This window comes from Somniosus microcephalus, chromosome 3 (assembly GCF_052327205.1).
Source record: "Somniosus microcephalus isolate GS21.2 chromosome 3, FLI_Smic_1.0, whole genome shotgun sequence".
Lineage (NCBI taxonomy): Eukaryota > Metazoa > Chordata > Chondrichthyes > Squaliformes > Somniosidae > Somniosus > Somniosus microcephalus.
In genome coordinates, this window is record NC_140989.1 from 109,680,798 (window position 1) to 109,699,441 (window position 18,644).

Genomic DNA, 18,644 nt, shown 5'->3' on the forward strand with positions numbered 1-18,644 from the left:
AGCTGGCAGCTGACAGGGGAGCCCAGAGAGTCTCTAAGAAGCAGAAAAGGAAAAGACGAAGCAGAAGATGATAACCATCTGAACCATTATCACCCCTACCAGATCACACACGTGGTCCCTCCGAACGGAGCCAAATCAGTTCGGAAGTTCAAGCTGTTAAATCCATGGAAGGACTATTGAATGAGTCACTCCAGCAACGTGAACCGACTACACCACAGAGACTGAATCTGTGAACTATTTTCCGCAGAGATTGAATCTGTGAACTGTTTTCCGCAGAGACTGAATCTGTGATTTGTTTTGACATGAAGTTATCTATGTATCTATGTTATTCTGTTATGTAAACCTGAAGTTATATATGTATATATGTTATTACGTTATGTTAAATGGGGAGATGACTGTAAAGCTAAGAAGGGAGGAATGTTGTGTATGTAATATGTGTGCTACTTTAAACCTATGGACAGGACTGCACTACTTGTAGGGCGTAGTGATACGCAGTACCACTCCTGGCCATAGGGGTATAAATAGTACTGTGGGTACTGATCTCCCCTCAGTTCCCGCCTGTGGGCATGAAGTAAAGACCTACGTATAGTCCCTACCTCCAACCAGTAAAGACCTGTTTTTATTGTTACTCATTAGTCTGTGTCTTAATTAACTAAATAATTCACAGACTTAACAAAAACTGCCTGTTAACTACCTGTTAACAGGCAGTTAATTGGCACTAATCCTCTTCCCACCTCGGGGAGGCAGCTCCCAGTGCGGGGCGGGTACCCGCCTCCTTTGAAACTGGCATGGAGGCGGGTTGGGTGCGGGATGGGGTCGGGACCCCCGATTTCAGGATTTTAAACCCCGACTCCACAGCCCAATGAAAATCCAGCCCTAAGCAAGGAAGTTATGCTAAACCTTTATAAATCATTGGTTAGGCCTCAGCTGAAGTTTGGGCTGGATTTTAGTTCGCAACACGCTAGGAGCGGTGGTGCGGGGGGGGGTGGTCCGGGAGCGTGCGGGAAACCCGGAGGTAGGTGCAGCATGTCTGTGAGTGGCTTTTTAACCCAACCACCATATTACCATATGACTTCCCCAACTAATTAACATGCGCAAGTGTGATGACGTCCTGCATGACGCGATTTCAACTTCAGTATTTAAAGGGGCATTCCAAACATGCAATTTGAAGGAGCCAAAAGGCAGAAAGTGCAAGAATGGAATCCAGAAGGACAAAGGCTGTGCCTCGATTCAATGAAGGCTCCCTGAATGTGCTGCCGGGGGCTGTGAGGACCTGGAGGGATATACTGTTCCCTAGCAACGGGAGGAAGAAGCCGGCTGGGGACACCAAGAAGGCATGGTTGGAGGTGGTACAAGAGGTCAGTGGTGTCATGCTCATGGATACAATGTAGGAAGCGGTTTAATGACCTAAGCAGGGCAGGAAAGGTGAGAGGAATGTTACATTCACCTACATCTGGATATGGGTGTCACCCCAACCCCCTCACTCTGCCTTCTGAAACCTACTGCAGTACATCACTCCTCACACCAACTTACCTTGCAGGTGCACCCATTCCTCTCTGTCTATGCGCTTCCTCACATCTCCATCTGACCATCCACCACTGACACTCATGCTCATCCTTATGCAATGTCATGCCTCTCCCTCATAGTCACCCTCAACAAATGCTCTCCATCCATCCATCCAACACATGCCATAACTCTCACTCACTCTTCTTACAGGAGAAGAGAGCACAGAACATGAGGGAGAGGCAGAGAATGGGAGGTGGCCCTTCAGCCACCTCACAGCGAACAAGTGCAGAGGAGGTGGCACTGGAAATCAATGGAGTTTTGGCATGCCTGACCATTGGAGATGGGGAGATCGGGGCCTCCCAGCTACCTGGTGACAGAATTAAATATCAGACAGCCACATTCATGTTGACGTGTTGAGCCACATCTTCAGTGGATAGCCTTTGTCTCCAAGCAGCCAGCCGGTAAGTATGTTTGGCTTGCGAAGAGCTGGGGGAGGGTGAACTGGCACAGGACGAAAGAGTCATGAGAGCTGTCAGGGAAATTGGCGCACACATGCATGATGATCTTCCTATGGTTGCAGATGAGCTGCACATTGAGGGAGTGGAAGCCCTTGCAGTTGACAAAGACTCCTGGGTGATGATGGGGTGCCCTGATGGCCACATGTGTGCAGTCGATGACGTCCAGCACCCATGGGAAGCCAGCCAGAGCTGCAAAGCCCAGCGCCCGCTCAATAACACTGGCTTCATCAGTGGCAAAGTTGATATAATTGGCTGATGCATTTGTGGGCGGCCGACTGCAAGATGCCGCAAATGTCTGTTACAGATCACTGTAAGGAGCCTGAGGCAAAGAGGTTGATGGCACTGGTGACCTTGACAGCCACTGGTAAGGCATGTCCACCAGGTCCTCTGGGCTGCAGGTCTGGTTCCTGTAAGCTGCAAATGTCTGCGATAGCCTGGCGTGATAGCCTGATCCTCCTTTGGCACTGCTGCTCAGTCATGTTGAGGAAGCTCATCCTCTGCCTGTATACCCTGAGTTGGGGGTATCACCTCCGGCGCGGTGCAGTTCTGCGCTGATGCCCTCTGTCCTGTGGAGCCTCAGGTCATTGCGGAGAAAGTTATTGGCGCTGCTGGTGTGCCTGCTGCTGCTGGTGTTGGGGCTCATCCTGGTCCGATTCTGAGGACCAGGGTGAGACAGTATAAATGGCACACATGCTGATGTAATAGATGGCAGGTCAAGTTGAGATCAGCGGACCAATCTGTCAGTGGTGTGATAGGTAGTAGCAATGAGGCGAGAGTGGCTTCCGAATTTGCAGAAAAGACTTGCAAATTGTAGAGACCTAAATATGTGCTCAAAATGTACTCAGCAAGAGCCTTTCCCTTAGGCAAGTAAGCAGGTGTCATGTGGCAGTATTTATTGTCCTTTCCATGCGCTGCAGTAATGGCCTCGATCAATGGCCACTGAACTTTCACCTCAAGCTGACAGACATGGTTCCCGAGCTGTGTGATTCCCGTGGTCATGCAGTGAAATTCAAAAGATCTGGTTAAAAGCACTGTTAAGGGTCTGACAACAAGGTTTTAATAAGGTAAACTAGGTCGCCCGTTCGGGTCCGTGCCGCGCTGGCAAACGCGCCCGAGTTAAAGGCATGAGGAGGCGGAATAACGGCATGTTCCCGACCCGCTCCCATTTATTGTGCATTTTACTCCCGACCCGCCTCCAATCCCGCACGCACGGCAGCATGAAAATTACAACCAAAGTATCTCTAATGCTACATGAATAGTGACAACTAACTTCAGGTAAGTTAACATTTCAAGATATCTGCAAGATAGCTACTTGCACTGAGCCAGATGAATCCACCAAATGATACTGTCTGGATTAAAAAAAAAAAAAAAAAAATGTTTTTGTACCACTGTCCAGAGCTAAAACTGAAATCTGGAGCATAATTAATTAAGAAGGGCGCAGGTGCAGATCATTTGCTAGAAAGGGTGGTTGGTAATTCCTATTTAAAATACTGCAACATTTCCTTGGAGGTGAATGGTCAGACAGAGGAACAGTAGTAGGCCATTCAGCCCCTCGATCCTGTTCTGCCATTCAATTAGATCATGGCTGATCTTTATCTTAATTCCATCTACCTGCCTTGGTCTACATAACAGACCAGTAAGGAAAAGAAGCCATTCCCCTTGTGTTATCTTTAATAAAAAATATTTTACGTATGATTGACTGTGGACTGGAGTTTTATTGTTACAAAGTATGCTTTTGTTTATTTACAGTTTGGTGGCCTATATCTTCACCACCAAGAACACGTTCTTCATAAAATCTTCACAATAAGATTCAACTTCTAATACTTTCACCCCTATTTTACTACAGCAATGCACACTGTATTTGTGTTTTACAAACACTGGCCACAACTTGTCTCGACAAAATGGATGGCACCATAAAGGTTAATTCAGACCTTATATATAACACTGTTTTTTTCTTTTTACATGTCTTAGGTCCAATGGTTTGGTACCAGAAGTTTGAATATGCCGTTGGTCACTGGCTACAGAAGACAGCTGAACACGTGTTAGGGTGCGTACTGTGCAGTCCAGGATGCTTCAGTTTGTTCAGGGCAGCAGTGCTAATGGATGATAACGTATTGAAAAGGTATACAATAAAGCCCATGAAAGCACTGGACCACTTACAGTATGATCAAGGTAAGATAAATGTTCTCACCAACAGTCTGTATTTAATAGCTAACTCGAAGCAGTATTTTTTAACCTCCTACATCTCTTGCGTCAGAGGCACATGTGCTTCTACCTACATTTTGTCAGCTTATTGTTCTGGCAGGCTCATCAAACTGGCTGAGTCACCGGGAAACTCTGAAGGAGCAGTTAATTAAAGAGAGTGACACCCAAGGTCTATTTGCAGCTCCATCATCCTCCTACAATGTCCTATTACTTCTCTTAAGGCTTTTAAAATGTCAAACGAGCGATGAGTCCATATGCAGACAGACCTACTTGCATATGCAACCTTGATTTACTCCTTATTATACTTGTAGTGACTGTCCTTGGTAGTTTATGACTCTTTTGGTCTCTCAGGGCATTGTCTGTAACCTTCCACACATTGGTGGGAATTTTAACATGGGTGAGCAGGTGGGAGTGGGTGTGGGTGGAGGATAAATATTCCCAGGAGGTGGGTTGGCATTTAAAAAATGTTATTGAGGCTGGAAACCTCAGATTTAACTGTGGCAGACCGGGTTTCCTGGGCCTCGGGAAACCCAACAGCTGCAGCGAGGCGAGGACAGCTTTGGGGAGAAGGTAGGTGTCCCAAGCTCACCCATCAGACCCCTCCAATACAAACATCACCCCCAGGGACCGGACATCCTCCTGGGATCGGGGCTCGGACAACCCCCCAGGATCGACCTCCCCCCACCCCCGGGATTGGACCCCCCTTGGGATTGGACTCCCATGGGATCAGGCCATCCCCCTCCATGTTGTGCGGGGAAACCCAGGCTTCCAGGTTCCCTGCCCGCTGCTGGGCCCCCTCATTCCCAGAGCGTCAAAAAGTTAAAATTCCTGCCATTGTTTGTAACATTCCACACATTGTCTGCGACCTTCCACACATTGTCTGCGACCTTCCACACATTGTCTGCGACCTTCCACACATTGTCTGCGACATTCCACACATTGTCTGTGACATTCCACACATTGTCTGTGACATTCCACACATTGTCTGTGACATTCCACACAATGTCTGCGACCTTCCACACATTGTCTGCGACCTTCCACACATTGTCTGCGACCTTCCACACATTGTCTGCGACATTCCACACATTGTCTGTGACATTCCACACATTGTCTGTGACATTCCACACATTGTCTGTGACATTCCACACAATGTCTGCGACCTTCCACACTTTGGGCTGGATTTTCTCAATGGAGACGAGCTGGAGATGGGACTGCTGCTTTGCGTGTCAATGTCCCACCTCTATCCTCGTCTGACCAACCAGAGGGATTTTCCCCTGATTGACCTGGTTAAGCCTGCCCTGCGGGCTCAGCAGGCCAATTAGGAAGGAAATCACTCACAGATCACGTCAACGTCAGACGTGTTATCTGTCAAAACTTCTTGGAAGAAGAAATGTCAGCGTTTGACAGCTCTGTGAAGCTGTAAAACACTGACATTCTCTGTAGATTGATGAGTCCTTGTGTTCAGGACTCATCAAACCTTTCAACTTTGTCGATTTCAGGTGGCTGTTGTTTCGGAGGATCCAAAAGCCAGTCTGTGAAATCGACAATGAAGATGTCGGCTCTCCCAATCCAGCGTGGCTGAAGGCTGTAGGAAGAAAACAAGGTAAGTGAACATTCTTTTACACTTATCACTCACCTTACATACTTTCCACTCCACACTTGCACCTATCACTCACCTCTACATCTTACTTCCAGGTGCCTCCGACCGCCACAGACCTCCTTCACGTCTCCTCCAACCCGACGGAGTTCTCCGAGGTCGGGAAGCCTTCACCTGTGAAGGTAAAATGGCACTAATTATTTTTTCTGCATGTTAACTACCTGTTAACAGGCAGTTAAAAGTATTTAATGCCTTTCCCGCTCCAGAAGATGGGAGCCAAAGCAGCACATCTTGCCGCCTCCTGGCAAAAGGGCATGGAGGTGGGATGGGGGTGGGTTTGCCATCTGCCCCCACTTTCTGCTACTTTACCAGCAGTCCCACCTCCATGCCCACCTCCTCGGGGCTTGGAAAATCCAGCCCATTGTCTGCAACCTTCCACACATTGTCTGTAACATTCCACACATTGTCTGTAACATTCCACACATTGTCTGTAACCTTCCACACATTGTCTGTAACCTTCCACACATTGTCTGCAACCTTCCACACATTGTCTGTAACCTTCCACACATTGTCTGTAACATTCCGCACATTGTCTGTAACCTTCTACACATTGTTTGTAACCTTCCACAAATTGTCTGTAACATTCCGCACATTGCCTGTAACCTTCTACACATTGTTTGTAACATTTCACACATTGTCTATAACCTTCCACACATTCTCTGCAACCTTCCACACATTGTCTGTTATATAAGAACATAAGAAGTAAGAGCAGGAGTAGGCCATCCGGCCCCTCGAACCTGCTCCGCCATTCAATAAAATCATGGCTGATCATCGACCTCAACTCCACTTTCCAGCCCGATCTCCATATCCCTCGATACCCCTAGGGCTGGATATTACCAGCCCTGATGAGGCGTGTTTGGAGGCGGGACTGCTGGAAAAATCAAAAAGAATGGGAGTGGGTCCCAAACCCGCTCCCAACCCACCTCCAACCAATCTTCCCAGGAGTCAGGTCTTCGATTTGCGCAGGGACCCGAATCTTAGCGGCAGGAAGAGGATTATAGAAGAGGCTTTTTCCCATTTTGCGACTTCTGCTGCAGGCTTCCCGATGTCGGGGAACCCCGTCAGGGTAAGTGAGGCATGCTGTGGGTCTGTTGTTATGTTTGTGTATAGATGACAGCTGCGGAAGTGGTGTGAACGATGCAATGGGACACTGGTGAGTATCAGAGGTAAGGAAATGTTGGAAAAGTCATTTTTAATGTGTTTAGATTTTCAGTAGTGTTGTGTATGTACCTTTAAGAGAAGAACTGATTTTATACTGCAGTACCGGCAGTGACCACCCCTGTATAAAAGGCCCTAGCAGGCTTCTGTACATCTGACGTTACCCTCTGTTCAGTAAAATACCTGTTTAATTGTTCTCCCGAAGTCCGTGTATTATTGAGGCGCAGACTTTACAGTGGCGACGAGCAAGTTCGAACTCACCTGCAGTACTGCATCACCTCACGGGGACCTTTCCCTGAGAAGAAGTTTCTTGGAGGTCGAAGTCAGAGCAACGGGCGTTGACCGCGGGCAACCGCACAAGGATCCATCGGTGTTCGGAGAATTGCGGGAGAGGCTGTGGAGAGCTGAGCTTAGCTCCCCAGTCAAGGTGTTCCAGCAAATCGTGCTGGTAGCAGGTAGTGCGCTGACCCTTCCGGACTGTGGCGGGCTCGAGCTCGATCGAGCAGCTCTGCAAAAGGGGCCGCGCAGCGTCGCCGGGAGGAAAGAGAGAGAGGGTGGAGCGCACAGGGCGCGGTCGGTGCTCAAGAACCGGGCAGCGGAGAGAAAATAAACGAGGGGAAGGAAAAGTGAGACGTGCCGAAGCCGCGGGTCGCTGCCATTACCCTGTAGAACGCTAGGAGCAGCGTGGCAGCAAGGGGAAGAAGCAAAAGTGCGGGAGGCGCCATTTTATTCCATTGGGGAAGAAGGAAAAGCGCGGGAGGCGCCATTTTATTCCATTGGGGAAGAAGAAAAAGCACGGGAGGCGCCATTTTAAATCACCCAAGATGCCGAAAAGTGGCAGTATCACTGCTTTCGACAACGAGGTAGAAGACTGGACCACGTATGTGGAAAGAATTGAAGTGTACTGCAAGGCAAATGAGGTGGCCGATGGAAAGAAGGCGCTGTATTATTAAATTTGATGGGTGCGAGAACGTACAGGCTATTGCGGAATTTAATTACCCCAGCTAAACCAATGGAGAAAAGTTTTGAGGAGATTGTTAATATCTTACAGGAACACCTAAACCCTACACCACTGCTGATAGCAGAAAGATTCAAGTTCCATAAAAGAAACCAGCACAAAGATGAGAGCAATGCTGACTATCTTACGGAACTACGCAAGTTCTCAAAGCACTGCCAGTTCGGAGCAGGACTGGCAGACACTTTACGGGATAAGTGTGTCTGCGGGCTCCAGAGTGAAGGAACCCAGAAACGACTACTTTCGGAAAAGGACCTGACGCTAGAACAGGCTTTCAGCGTGGCAGTATCCTACGAAGCAGCAGCACGGGGAGCTGCAGAAATACAACAGAAACCACAAGAATACAGCGCTAACGAAATGGCGTATGGAGCAGAAAAGTGCTATCGCTGCGGCAGAACAACCCATGATCAGAAGGACTGCTGGTTTAAGGACAAAGTATGCAGGCAATGCGGGAAAATGGGACATATAGCAAGAGTCTGCAGGTCGGGAAAGAAAACCAACACTACAAGAACTACTAAGGAAAAGTACAAGAAAGTAAAAAAAATGACAGACAGTAGTTCGGAAGATCAGGAGAGTGATAACGACTCCAGGAGCAGGAGATTAAGTTGTCTAAAGTTACACAACGTGATCGCAAAGGAGGATCACCGAACCATTTGGGTCACTCTCATGATAGCAAGGTCCCAAGTAAAGATGGAATTGGATACAGGATCAGCCCTAACTGTCATGAATCGACGAGACTATGAGCGGCTATTCTCACACATACCCTTCAAGAACACGTCCATTGTGTTGAAGACATACACGGGGCAAAAAGTCTACCCCAGAGGAAAAATAAGGGTGCCAGTTAAATATAACGGCAAGGAAACACAGAAACTGTATCTATATATACTACAAGATAGAGGACCACCATTATTGGGACGTGAATGGATCCGAAAAATACAATTGGATTGGCATTCCATTCAGGCTCTAACTGTGACTGACAAAAAGGATGATGACGTCGCACCTGGACGTCTGTCACAAATTCTAACTGACGCGAAAGAGGTGTTCCAACAAGGACTTGGGACTCTAAAAGGAGTAAAGGCAATGATAAAAATCAAAGATAACGCAAACCCAAAATTTTTTAAGGCCAGACCAGTGCCGTACGCGATCCGCCCAGCCGTCGAAGCAGAACTGGAGAGTCTGGAGCATTCGGGTGTGCTGTCCAAGGTGGATTGGAGCGACTGGGCCACACCCATCGTTCCTGTAATGAAGAAATCATTGAGCAGCACGCCTGGGGAGCCGAAGAAGGTTCGCATCTGTAGGGACTTCAAGGTAACTGTGAACCCAGTCCTGCACACAGTACAATATCCACTTCCATGGACAGAAGATATTTTCACCTCACTATCTGGAGGGAAATGCTTTACGAAGATTGATCTGGCCCAAGCGTATCTACAAATGGAGGTGGAAGAAGCATCTAGGAAATACCTCACGATAAACACTCACAAAGGCCTTTACCAGTACAATCGACTGGTATTCGGGGTAGCATCAGCCCCGGCTATTTGGCAGAGGGCAATGGAACAAGTCCTGCAAGGGATCCCTGGGACCCAGTGTTATTTGGATGACATCCTGGTGACGGGCGAAAATGACAGTGAACACCTTGCCAACCTGGAGCAGGTGCTCACTAGATTGCAGCAATATGGGCTACGAGCCAACCGCCCCAAATGCGAGTTCTTCAGGAGACAAATCTCGTATTGTGGCCACATGATTGATGAAGAAGGGTTGCATAAGTCGCCAGACAAGATTGAGGCTGTAGTCAAGGCTCCAGCACCGGAAAATGTGTCGCAACTGAGGTCGTTTCTCGGGCTGGTGAACTACTACCATAAGTTCTTGCTGAATTTATCTACAATTCTGCACCCACTGAACGCCCTGCTGCAAACTGGAGTAACATGGAAATGGAGTGATGAGTGTAAGCGTGCCTTTCAGAAATGTAAATGCCTAATCACTTCAAAAGAAGTATTGGCCCACTACAACCCAACACTACCGATTCGGTTAGCATGTGATGCATCTCCCTACGGCATCGGAGCGGTGCTGTCACACAAATTCCTTGATGGTTCAGAGAGGCCAATAGCCTTTGCGTCGCGCTCCTTAACCTCAGCCGAGCGTATTTACGCCCAGATTGACAGGGAGGCCCTCAGCCTGGTGTGGGGGGTGAAGAAGTTCAATCACTATCTGCACGGGCAGAAATTCACCCTACTGACTGATCATCAGCCCCTGGTCTCCATTTTTAACCCAAGAAGGGCGTTCCGGTGATGACGGCGCAACGGCTGCAAAGATGGTCACTTTTTCTAGGGGCACATCAGTACGACATAGAATACAAGGGTACGAAGCAGCATGGAAACGCTGATGGGCTGTCGCGCCTACCGTTGCCTACGGTAGAGGAAGCACCTGCAGTGGACCCTGTTGAGATATTCCATGCGACCATAGTCGAATGTCTGCCTGTTACAAACTCAAGTATAGAGAAGGAAACCCAAAATGACCCGACACTCTCTCGGGTCTATGATTTGACGGTGAAGGGATGGCCAGCACATGGCGACTCACTGTTGCCAGCATTCTCGCCAAGGAGAGAACAGCTGTCAGTGTGCTGGGGGACCTTGATGTGTGGATCCCAAGTGGTAATTCCACCCAAGTTGAGAGACAGAGTGCTCAATGAGCTTCATGAAGGTCATCTGGGAGGGGTAAAAATGAAAAGCCTAGCCAGGGCTTATGTGTGGTGGCTGGGAATCGATAAACAAATCGAGGACCTGACCAAGAGCTGCTCAGGATGCCAGAAAGTCCAAAATGCACCACCACAGGCCCCTCTACACCCATGGGAGTGGCCCTCATCTCCATGGCAACAGGTACACATTGATTTTGCTGGTCCATTTATGGACTCAATGTTTCTAATCACTGTGGACGCCCATTCGAAATGGCCAGAGGTCATCAAAATGTCCTCCACCACCACGGAGAAAACTATTGCAATCCTATGGACCATCTTCGCCAGGAATGGCTTGCCAGAACTTATTTGCTCCGACAATGGGCCACAGTTTGTGTCCGAGGATTTCCGGAGGTTTCTGAGGAATAATGGGGTGAAACATTACACATCTGCCCCATATCATCCAGCCACAAATGGATTGGCTGAGAGGTTTGTTCAGACCTTTAAAAAGGCAATAAAGGCGATGTATAACGACGACATTCCACTACAACACAAGGTAGATCATTTCTTGTTTGCTTACCGGAATGCGACACATGCAGTCACCAACCAAGCTCCAGACATAATGTTCTTCAACCGAAGGCTAAGATGTCGCCTGGATTTGCTCAAACCAAACATAAGACGAGATGTTGAGGATAAGCAATTCCAGCACATCAACGAGAAGCCAACCAGGAGCTTCAAGATAGGACAACCAGTCTTGGCCCGCGACTACTGAACAGAAAAATGGCAGCCAGGACGATATGCACACAGCAGGGACCACTAATGTACACAGTGGACGTTGGAGAGAGCATCGTGAGACGCCATGCTGACCAGATTCTAGAGTCACGGGAACAAGCCAAACCTATACCATGAGCATGTGCACCTGGTAACGAGCCCGAAGTACAGATTGCGTCTACCTCAGAAGCAGTGGTATTGGAAGCTGACGAACCAATCAATGACAATGAGCCAGAATCGACTCCACCGCAAGAACAGGATACTCGAGAAAGGCGCTATCCAGTCAGGATTAGGAAGCCTCCTCAAAGACTGAACTTATAAATGATTATTTCAGTTGCTGTATATAGTACCGAGAAAATTGTAATTGTAATTAGTTATTATTTAGTTGTTAAATGAATGTTATGTACTGTTTATCTAAAAGGGGAGGAATTGTTGTGTATGTACCTTTAAGAGAAGAACTGATTTTATACTGCAGTACCGGCAGTGACCACCCCTGTATAAAAGGCCCTAGCAGGCTTCTGTACTTCAGTCTGACGTTACCCTCTGTTTCAGCATTTCCTGCCTGTGCAGCTGCCTCAGTCAGCAGGAGGAGAAGGAGCAGACAAACCAGGAGAGTGGAGAGTGGAGAGTGTAAAGTGGTGGTCTCCTGACCAGGAAGAGGAGGATATTGTTAGACCACCACCACCTCCACCTCCACCTCCACCTCCATCATCATCACAGCAACTGAGGTGCCTGGAGAGAGAGGGCAGAGGAGGAGAAGGAGAAGGGAGGCCAGCAACAACACCAACCAGGGGAGAGGCCTTTCCCATTACTGCCTCCCCAAATTGGCCTCCATTCCAGGAGAGAGGGGAGAGAAACAACCAACAACTACCAACTGTTTGGAAGGAGGGAAGGACAACAGCATCTTTCAGGTGGGTGTTATTTGGTGCACTCTCCCAAAGACTTTGTATTTTAGGTGGGGGGGGGAAAAGAAGAAAAAAGGGCCGGATCATCAAGGGGTGTGTGTGTGGCTCTTGTAAAACACTAGGCCACACACACCACTAATTAAGCACCCCTTCCTATTGCCTGACCTGGGATAGCTGGAGCTGCCTAGGTGATCAGCCCAATTGTACATCGTTAAGACCTGGTGTGGGACTGAGCCTGGGGCGTCTCCAGCTTTCCCAAGTGAAGACATCTTCTCCCCCTGCTAGAAGACCACCTTCAAAGACTTTAATTTTTAATCGGAGAGTGCACCCCTGCCGACACCCACCCACCCACCATCCTGAGTGGCGACCCTGCCTTTGCGGCCTCCCTCCTTCCCACCCCCCCATCTCTCTCTCTCTTTGTCTTTCTCTGCCTTTCTCTCTGAGGCACCTCATTTCATCTTTAATTATTAATTGCCTATTGAGCAGAGGGGAGAAGGCCCCTCTCCCAATTTCAATCAATAAGGGGGAGAGGTGTGCCTTCAATTTAAACAGCTCCCTCTGCTCAATTGAGGACCAAAAAAAATACCTGAGGCCACATTAACACCTTCAGGCCTGTGACTTGGGGTGAGTGTAGCCCTTTTTTAGAAAACACCCCAGAATGGCGACTGCATCTTCGCCAGTGACGGGGCCAGCCAAGACGTATGCGGGAGTGGCAGCCACAGCCACAGCTGCTCCCACTGCTTCTGCTGCCCCGTCACCATTCAGACTAATAACAAAAAAACTTGGGGTGAAGAGCTACACCATTGAGGCCTGCGTTAAAGCCATGGCTGGGGTTGTCGGCCCCTCAGCCATCGTCGTGGCCTCAAAAATGTATGGGAAGGCTGTGTTCTTCCTGGGGTTGGAGCGGGCGGTGTCCCTGGCTGTCACCAAGGGGCTCACCGTGGGCGGGACCTTCCTGCCGGTGGACCCCCTCGAGGCCACCACGCAGAGGGTGGTTATTTCGAATGTCCCGCCCTATGTTCCTGGTGAGCTCCTCCTTCCCCATCTACGTCAACTTGGGGAGGTGAGGTCGGGGATCACACCCATCCCGCTCGGCTTCCGGGAGGCCAGCCTTCGCCACGTCTTCTCCTTCCGGCGCCAGCTGTTCATCCAGCTGGCGCGGGAGGAGGACACTGACGGGGCATTCGTCGTCCACCACGAGGGGACCGCCTATCGCGTCTTCTGGACGTCGGACGGTGTGCGGTGCCACGCCTGCAAGGAGGTGGGGCACATCCGGAAAAACTGCCCCGCCTCCAAGACCGCCAAATCATCTCGTGCGGCCGAGGCTGGCGCCGCCGACGCTCCTCCCCCCGGATCTGCCCGCGCGTCGGGAACGTCTGATGTGTGGTCGACGTCGGGGGCCGATGCCACCAAGGCCTCCGGTGGGGGGGAGGGAGCGTGTCTGGCTGGAAAGAAGGCGCGGCGGAAAAATAAACACCTTAGCGCGGGTCCCCCCGTGGATGGCCAGCCCTTGCCCCTTGAGCCCATTACACCCGCGCTCCTCGCGGAGTTAATCGGGGCAGATGCGAGTGGGAGGGGCCTCCTGCCCAAGCCTGTGGCAGCAACCGCCATAGCGGAAACGCCATTACCTGCGGCCGGGCTCGGGCCCGAGGAGCCCAACAAACCTGCTCCGCCGGAGGGAGCTGAGGCGGAGGCCTCTGCAGTCATGGAGGTCTCCCTCGCTCCCTCCGTGCTAAAAAGAAGGCGCGACCCCCTGGAAGAGGAGGAGGACCGGGAGGAGGAAGGTCCCTCCGAGCAGGGGGAGTCGTTGCCCGCCGCAGGTACTGCGCCCCCCCCCTCCCGCTGTCGTCATCACCAGCGATCGGCAGGGGTCGCCTGTCCCTCGGGAGGCTGAGGCAGATGTGTCTGTCCGACGCGTGCCTCCCGGGGATGGGGACGAGGCCCTGCCCGTGGGGGGGGGTCGCGGAACAACCCGCGGCGGTAATTGAAATTGACCTTCTATCGGTGCTGTTACCCCTCGCCGGGTCGGGCGGCCTGGGGTCTGGGTCGGGGGAGCTCGAGGATAATGAGCTCGCCCAATGTGACCCGGACATCTCCCAGGGGCTGCTCGTCCTGGTAGAGCTTTTAATTCAAAACCCCCCATCCGCTGGGTCGGAGGTTGGTGGCGGGGAGGAGGATGGCCCCATGGCTGCGTCTCTGGTGCCGGACGTACTGGAGGAGCTGGGAATTGTTCTCTCCCCGGTTTCTCCGGTCGTTCCGGCGTCTGAGGTGGAGGGGAGCTCTGAACCGCCGCCGTCTTCTGGCCCAGCACCCCTAGAGGAGCCCAGGGAGAAATCCTCTGCCGCCGATCCTGGGGGTGGGATCCGGGCGGAGGCGGGGCTGGCTGGCGCGGCCGAGCCGTTCGCTTCGCACTGCGCGGCGGACGGGTCGGCCGCTGGTGACGACCCCCTGGAGGAGGATGGGGACTCGGTGATGGGCACGGAGGACGATTCGGACTCCAGCGCCAACGAGGCGATGGATGACCTCGTGCCCCTTGCCGAGTCTCCCCTCATTCCCGTAAGGGAACTCCGGGATTTTATGGCCACGTGCCTGGGTCAGTGCAATAAGGTCCGGCTGGCCCTCGACAGGTGGTCGGAGCTGGCGCTGCTCATCGTATCCGTCCGCGCCGCCGTTAAGGACGAGGGTGTGAACCCGCTCGAGCTGCGTCGGCTCACAACGTTTCTCACTGGGCTGCTGAGGAAGTGGCGGCTGACCAGCGGCTGCGCTTCCTCCCCCCGTTAGGTGTAGGTAGAGGTTGCACTATGCTTCTGACATGAAGATAACCATAGCCAGCCTCAACATCAACGGCAGCAGGGAGGCGCGCCGCAGATTCAATAACTTCTCGGTCCTTCGGGACGGGAAGTATGCGGTGTGCTTCCTGCAAGAAACCCACACCGTTCCGGGAGATGAAGCCACGTGGCTCCTGGAGTGGCAAGGAGGGGTCAGCATGAGTCACCTCTCCAACAATTCCAGCGGGGTGGCTATCTTGCTGGCCCCACATTTTCAGCCGGAGATCTTGGGGGTCAAGGAGCACGTGCCGGGCCGCTTGCTCCAGGTCACCGTTCGCCTGGGGGGCGTGCCGCTCCATCTAGTAAACGTGTACGCCCCTCAGACCGGTGCGCAGCAAGTGCGCTTCTTCGAAGAAGTGTCCGCTCTGTTGGGCTCCGTCGACGTGGGCGAGTGTGTCATCCTCGGGGGGGATTTTAAATGCACCCTCGAGGCGAGGGATCGTTCGGGTCCCCGCGAAGCCCGGTGGCGAAGGAGAAGTTGAGGGACCTGGTTGGGTCCTTCGACTTGGTGGACGTCTGGCGAAATCTCCACCCCGACTCCAGCGCCTTCACTAGCGTGAGGTCTGGGGGAGGAAGTCCAGAATTGACCGCCTTTACATTTCCCGGGCGTACGTCTCCTGCGTTCCAGCGGCTTCCATGCGGCCGGTGCCATGCACGGACCACCACCTGGTGTGGGCAGAGCTCGCTCCGCTGCGCGCGCGGGGGGGGGTTCGCGTACTGGCATTTTAACAACCTGCTGCTGGAGGACGCGCGGTTCCGGGATTCGTTTCATCTGTTCTGGGCCGACTGGAGAAGGAAGTGGGGGGGCTTCCCCTCCTTGAGGCTATGGTGGGATGTGGGCAAGGCTCACATCCATCTCTTCTGTCAGGAGTACGCGAAGGGGTCGACCAAGAGGCGGGAGGCCCGGGTCGGGCGGTTGGAGAAGGAGGTGCTCGACCTGGAGTCCCGTCTCGGTCAGGTCGTCGAGGACCCGGCCCTGCGGAAGGTGTACGAAGAGAAGAAGGGCGCGCTGAAGGACCTGCAGCTCGTCGGGTCCCGAGGCGCGTAGGTGAGGTCGCGGATCCAGCTCCTGCGGGACCTGGACCGCGGCTCCCCCTTCTTCTACTCACTGGAAAAAAGACGGGGGGTCCGTAAGCAGCTCTTGGGGCTGCTGGCTGACGACGGATCTCTGGTCTCGGATCCGGAGGGAATCAGCGCGGAGACCCGCGCCTACTACGGGGCTCTGTTCTCTCCGGATCCGTCCAGCGAGGATGCGCGCAGAATTTTTTGGGAGGACCTGCCGAAGGTCAGCCCGGAGGGCGCCGAAAAATTGGACGCTCCGCTAAGCCTGGCAGAGCTGACCGGCGCCCTCCGCCAGCTCTCTAGGGAAAAGTCCCCGGGGCTGGATGGGCTGACCGTGGAGTTCCACAGGGCATTCTGGGACATCTTGGGGGGCGACTACGCGCGGGTCCTGGGGGAAAGTTTGGCGACTGGGGAGATGCCCCTCTCTTGGCACAGAGCGGTCATTGTCCTGCTGCCTTAGAAGGGTGATCTCCGCCTCCTTAAGAACTGGCGCCCGGTCTCCCTCCTCAGCACGGACTATAAAATCTTTGCCAGGGCCATGTCTGCTCGCCTTGGCACCGTGCTGGCCCACATGATCCACCCCGACCAGTCCTACACGGTCCCGGGCCGGACCATCCACGATAACATCCATCTGGTCCGGGACCTGGTCCACCACTCCCAGAGGGCTGGTCTGTCGGTTGCCTTCCTTTCCCTGGATCAGGAGAAGGCGTTCGACAGGATGGATCACGAGTATCTCTTCGGGTTCGGGACGCATTTCGTCGCCCGGATCCGACTTCTGTACGCTGCCGCGGAGTGTCTGATTAAAGTTAACGGGTCCTTGACGGCGCCCCTTCGCTTCGGGAGGGGGGTGCGTCAGGGATGCCCCACGTCCGGTCAGTTATACGCCGTTTGCGTGGAGCCATTCCTGCGCCTCTTGCGGAAGAGGTTGACGGGACTGGCTCTGCAAGGGCCGGGCGTGGAGGTGGTCCTCTCGGCTTACACCGATGACGTGCTCCTCACGGTCACGGATCCCGCTGACTTGCGGAGGATGCGGGAATGCCAGCAGATTTACTCGGACGTATCCTCCGCCAAGATCAACTGGGAGAAATGTTCCGGACTCCTGATGGGTCAGTGGCGGGTGGACTCCCTGCCGGAGGAGTTCAGGCCTTTCGCCTGGAGCACCATGCACCTCCTCTATTTGGGAGTCTACCTTAGCCCTGCCGAGGACGCCTGGCCGGCGAACTGGCAAGAGCTGGAGGCCAAAGTCACCGCTCACCTAGGACGCTGGACAGGACTGCGCCGAGTGTTGTCCTACAGGGGTTGAGCGCTGGTCATAAACCAGCTGGTGGCCGCCATGTTGTGGTACCGGTTGGTCACTTTGATCCCTCCCCCTGCGTTTGTCGCCAAGATGCAGAAGAAGCTCATCGACTTCTTCTGGGACAAAAGGAAGCACTGGGTCTCTGCCGCAGTTCTGTGTCTCTCGCTTAGGGAGGGCGGTCAGGCGCTGGTGTGCCTTCGCACCCAGGCTGCGACTTTCCGTCTTCAGACGCTGCAGAGATACCTGTACGTCGAGAATCCTCCGAGATGGTGTGCGCTGGCGACGTTTTTCTTCCGCCAGCTGCACGGCCTCAATTCCGACACGCAGCTCCTGTTCGCGAAAGTGGGCGGCAGGCGTGCCGGCCTGCAGGAGCTGCCTGTCTTCTACCAGGAACTACTATGGGTTTGGAACTACGTCGCTTCCAGGCGGAGCTCTCCCCCTTCGGGAGCCGCTGCTCAGGAATCCGCACCTCCACGAACGCGGTTTCGGGCGGCTGACGGAGGGCAGGGCTGTGCCTGGCAAGGTGACCAGAGTCGGGGACCTGCTCGATGGCAGAGGAGCAGGCTGGATGGCGCCGGAGGAGCTGGCGCGGCGCCTGTCCTGGACCAATGTCGGCTCGCGGTCGAAGCCATCGAATCGGTGAAAGCGGCACTGGGCCCCGACTCCACTAGGTGTATCGAGGCGGCTCAAGCATATGGGGCGATCCCGTCCGAGCTTACCCCCGTTCAGACGGAATTCCTCATCGGCGCCCGGCCCCGAAACTCCCCTCGGGAACCGGCGCCTCACAACTTGAGCCATCTTGAGGAAATACCCTCCGTGCCTTTTCATTCCGCGTGGAGGGGTTTCCTGTACGGGCTGCTCCTGCACACTCTCCACTTTGCCATCTTCGTCTACCGTCCGGACACGCCTTGGCGTGGCGTCTTGCCGACTGGCGGTGGCGGAGGTCCCCAATGGCGGGCTCTCTATGCGGGAGTCCTCCCTTGTTCCATCGGGGACTTGGCCTGGAGGGTGTTGCACGGAGCGGTCCCGTGCAATAAGGTTTTAAGTAGGTTCA

The 18,644-nt window shown here is 52.9% G+C and overlaps 1 protein-coding gene across 1 annotated transcript in view; it reads left to right on the plus strand.

Moving 5' to 3' along the window:
- LOC147121258 (chitin synthase chs-1-like) overlaps window positions 1-18,644 on the plus strand; it is a 95,116-nt gene that overhangs the window by 15,398 nt on the left and 61,074 nt on the right. Inside the window, 1 exon segment of the mRNA XM_085977741.1 lies at window positions 3,996-4,196. Within this exon segment, the coding sequence (XP_085833867.1) occupies window positions 3,996-4,196 (201 nt within the window).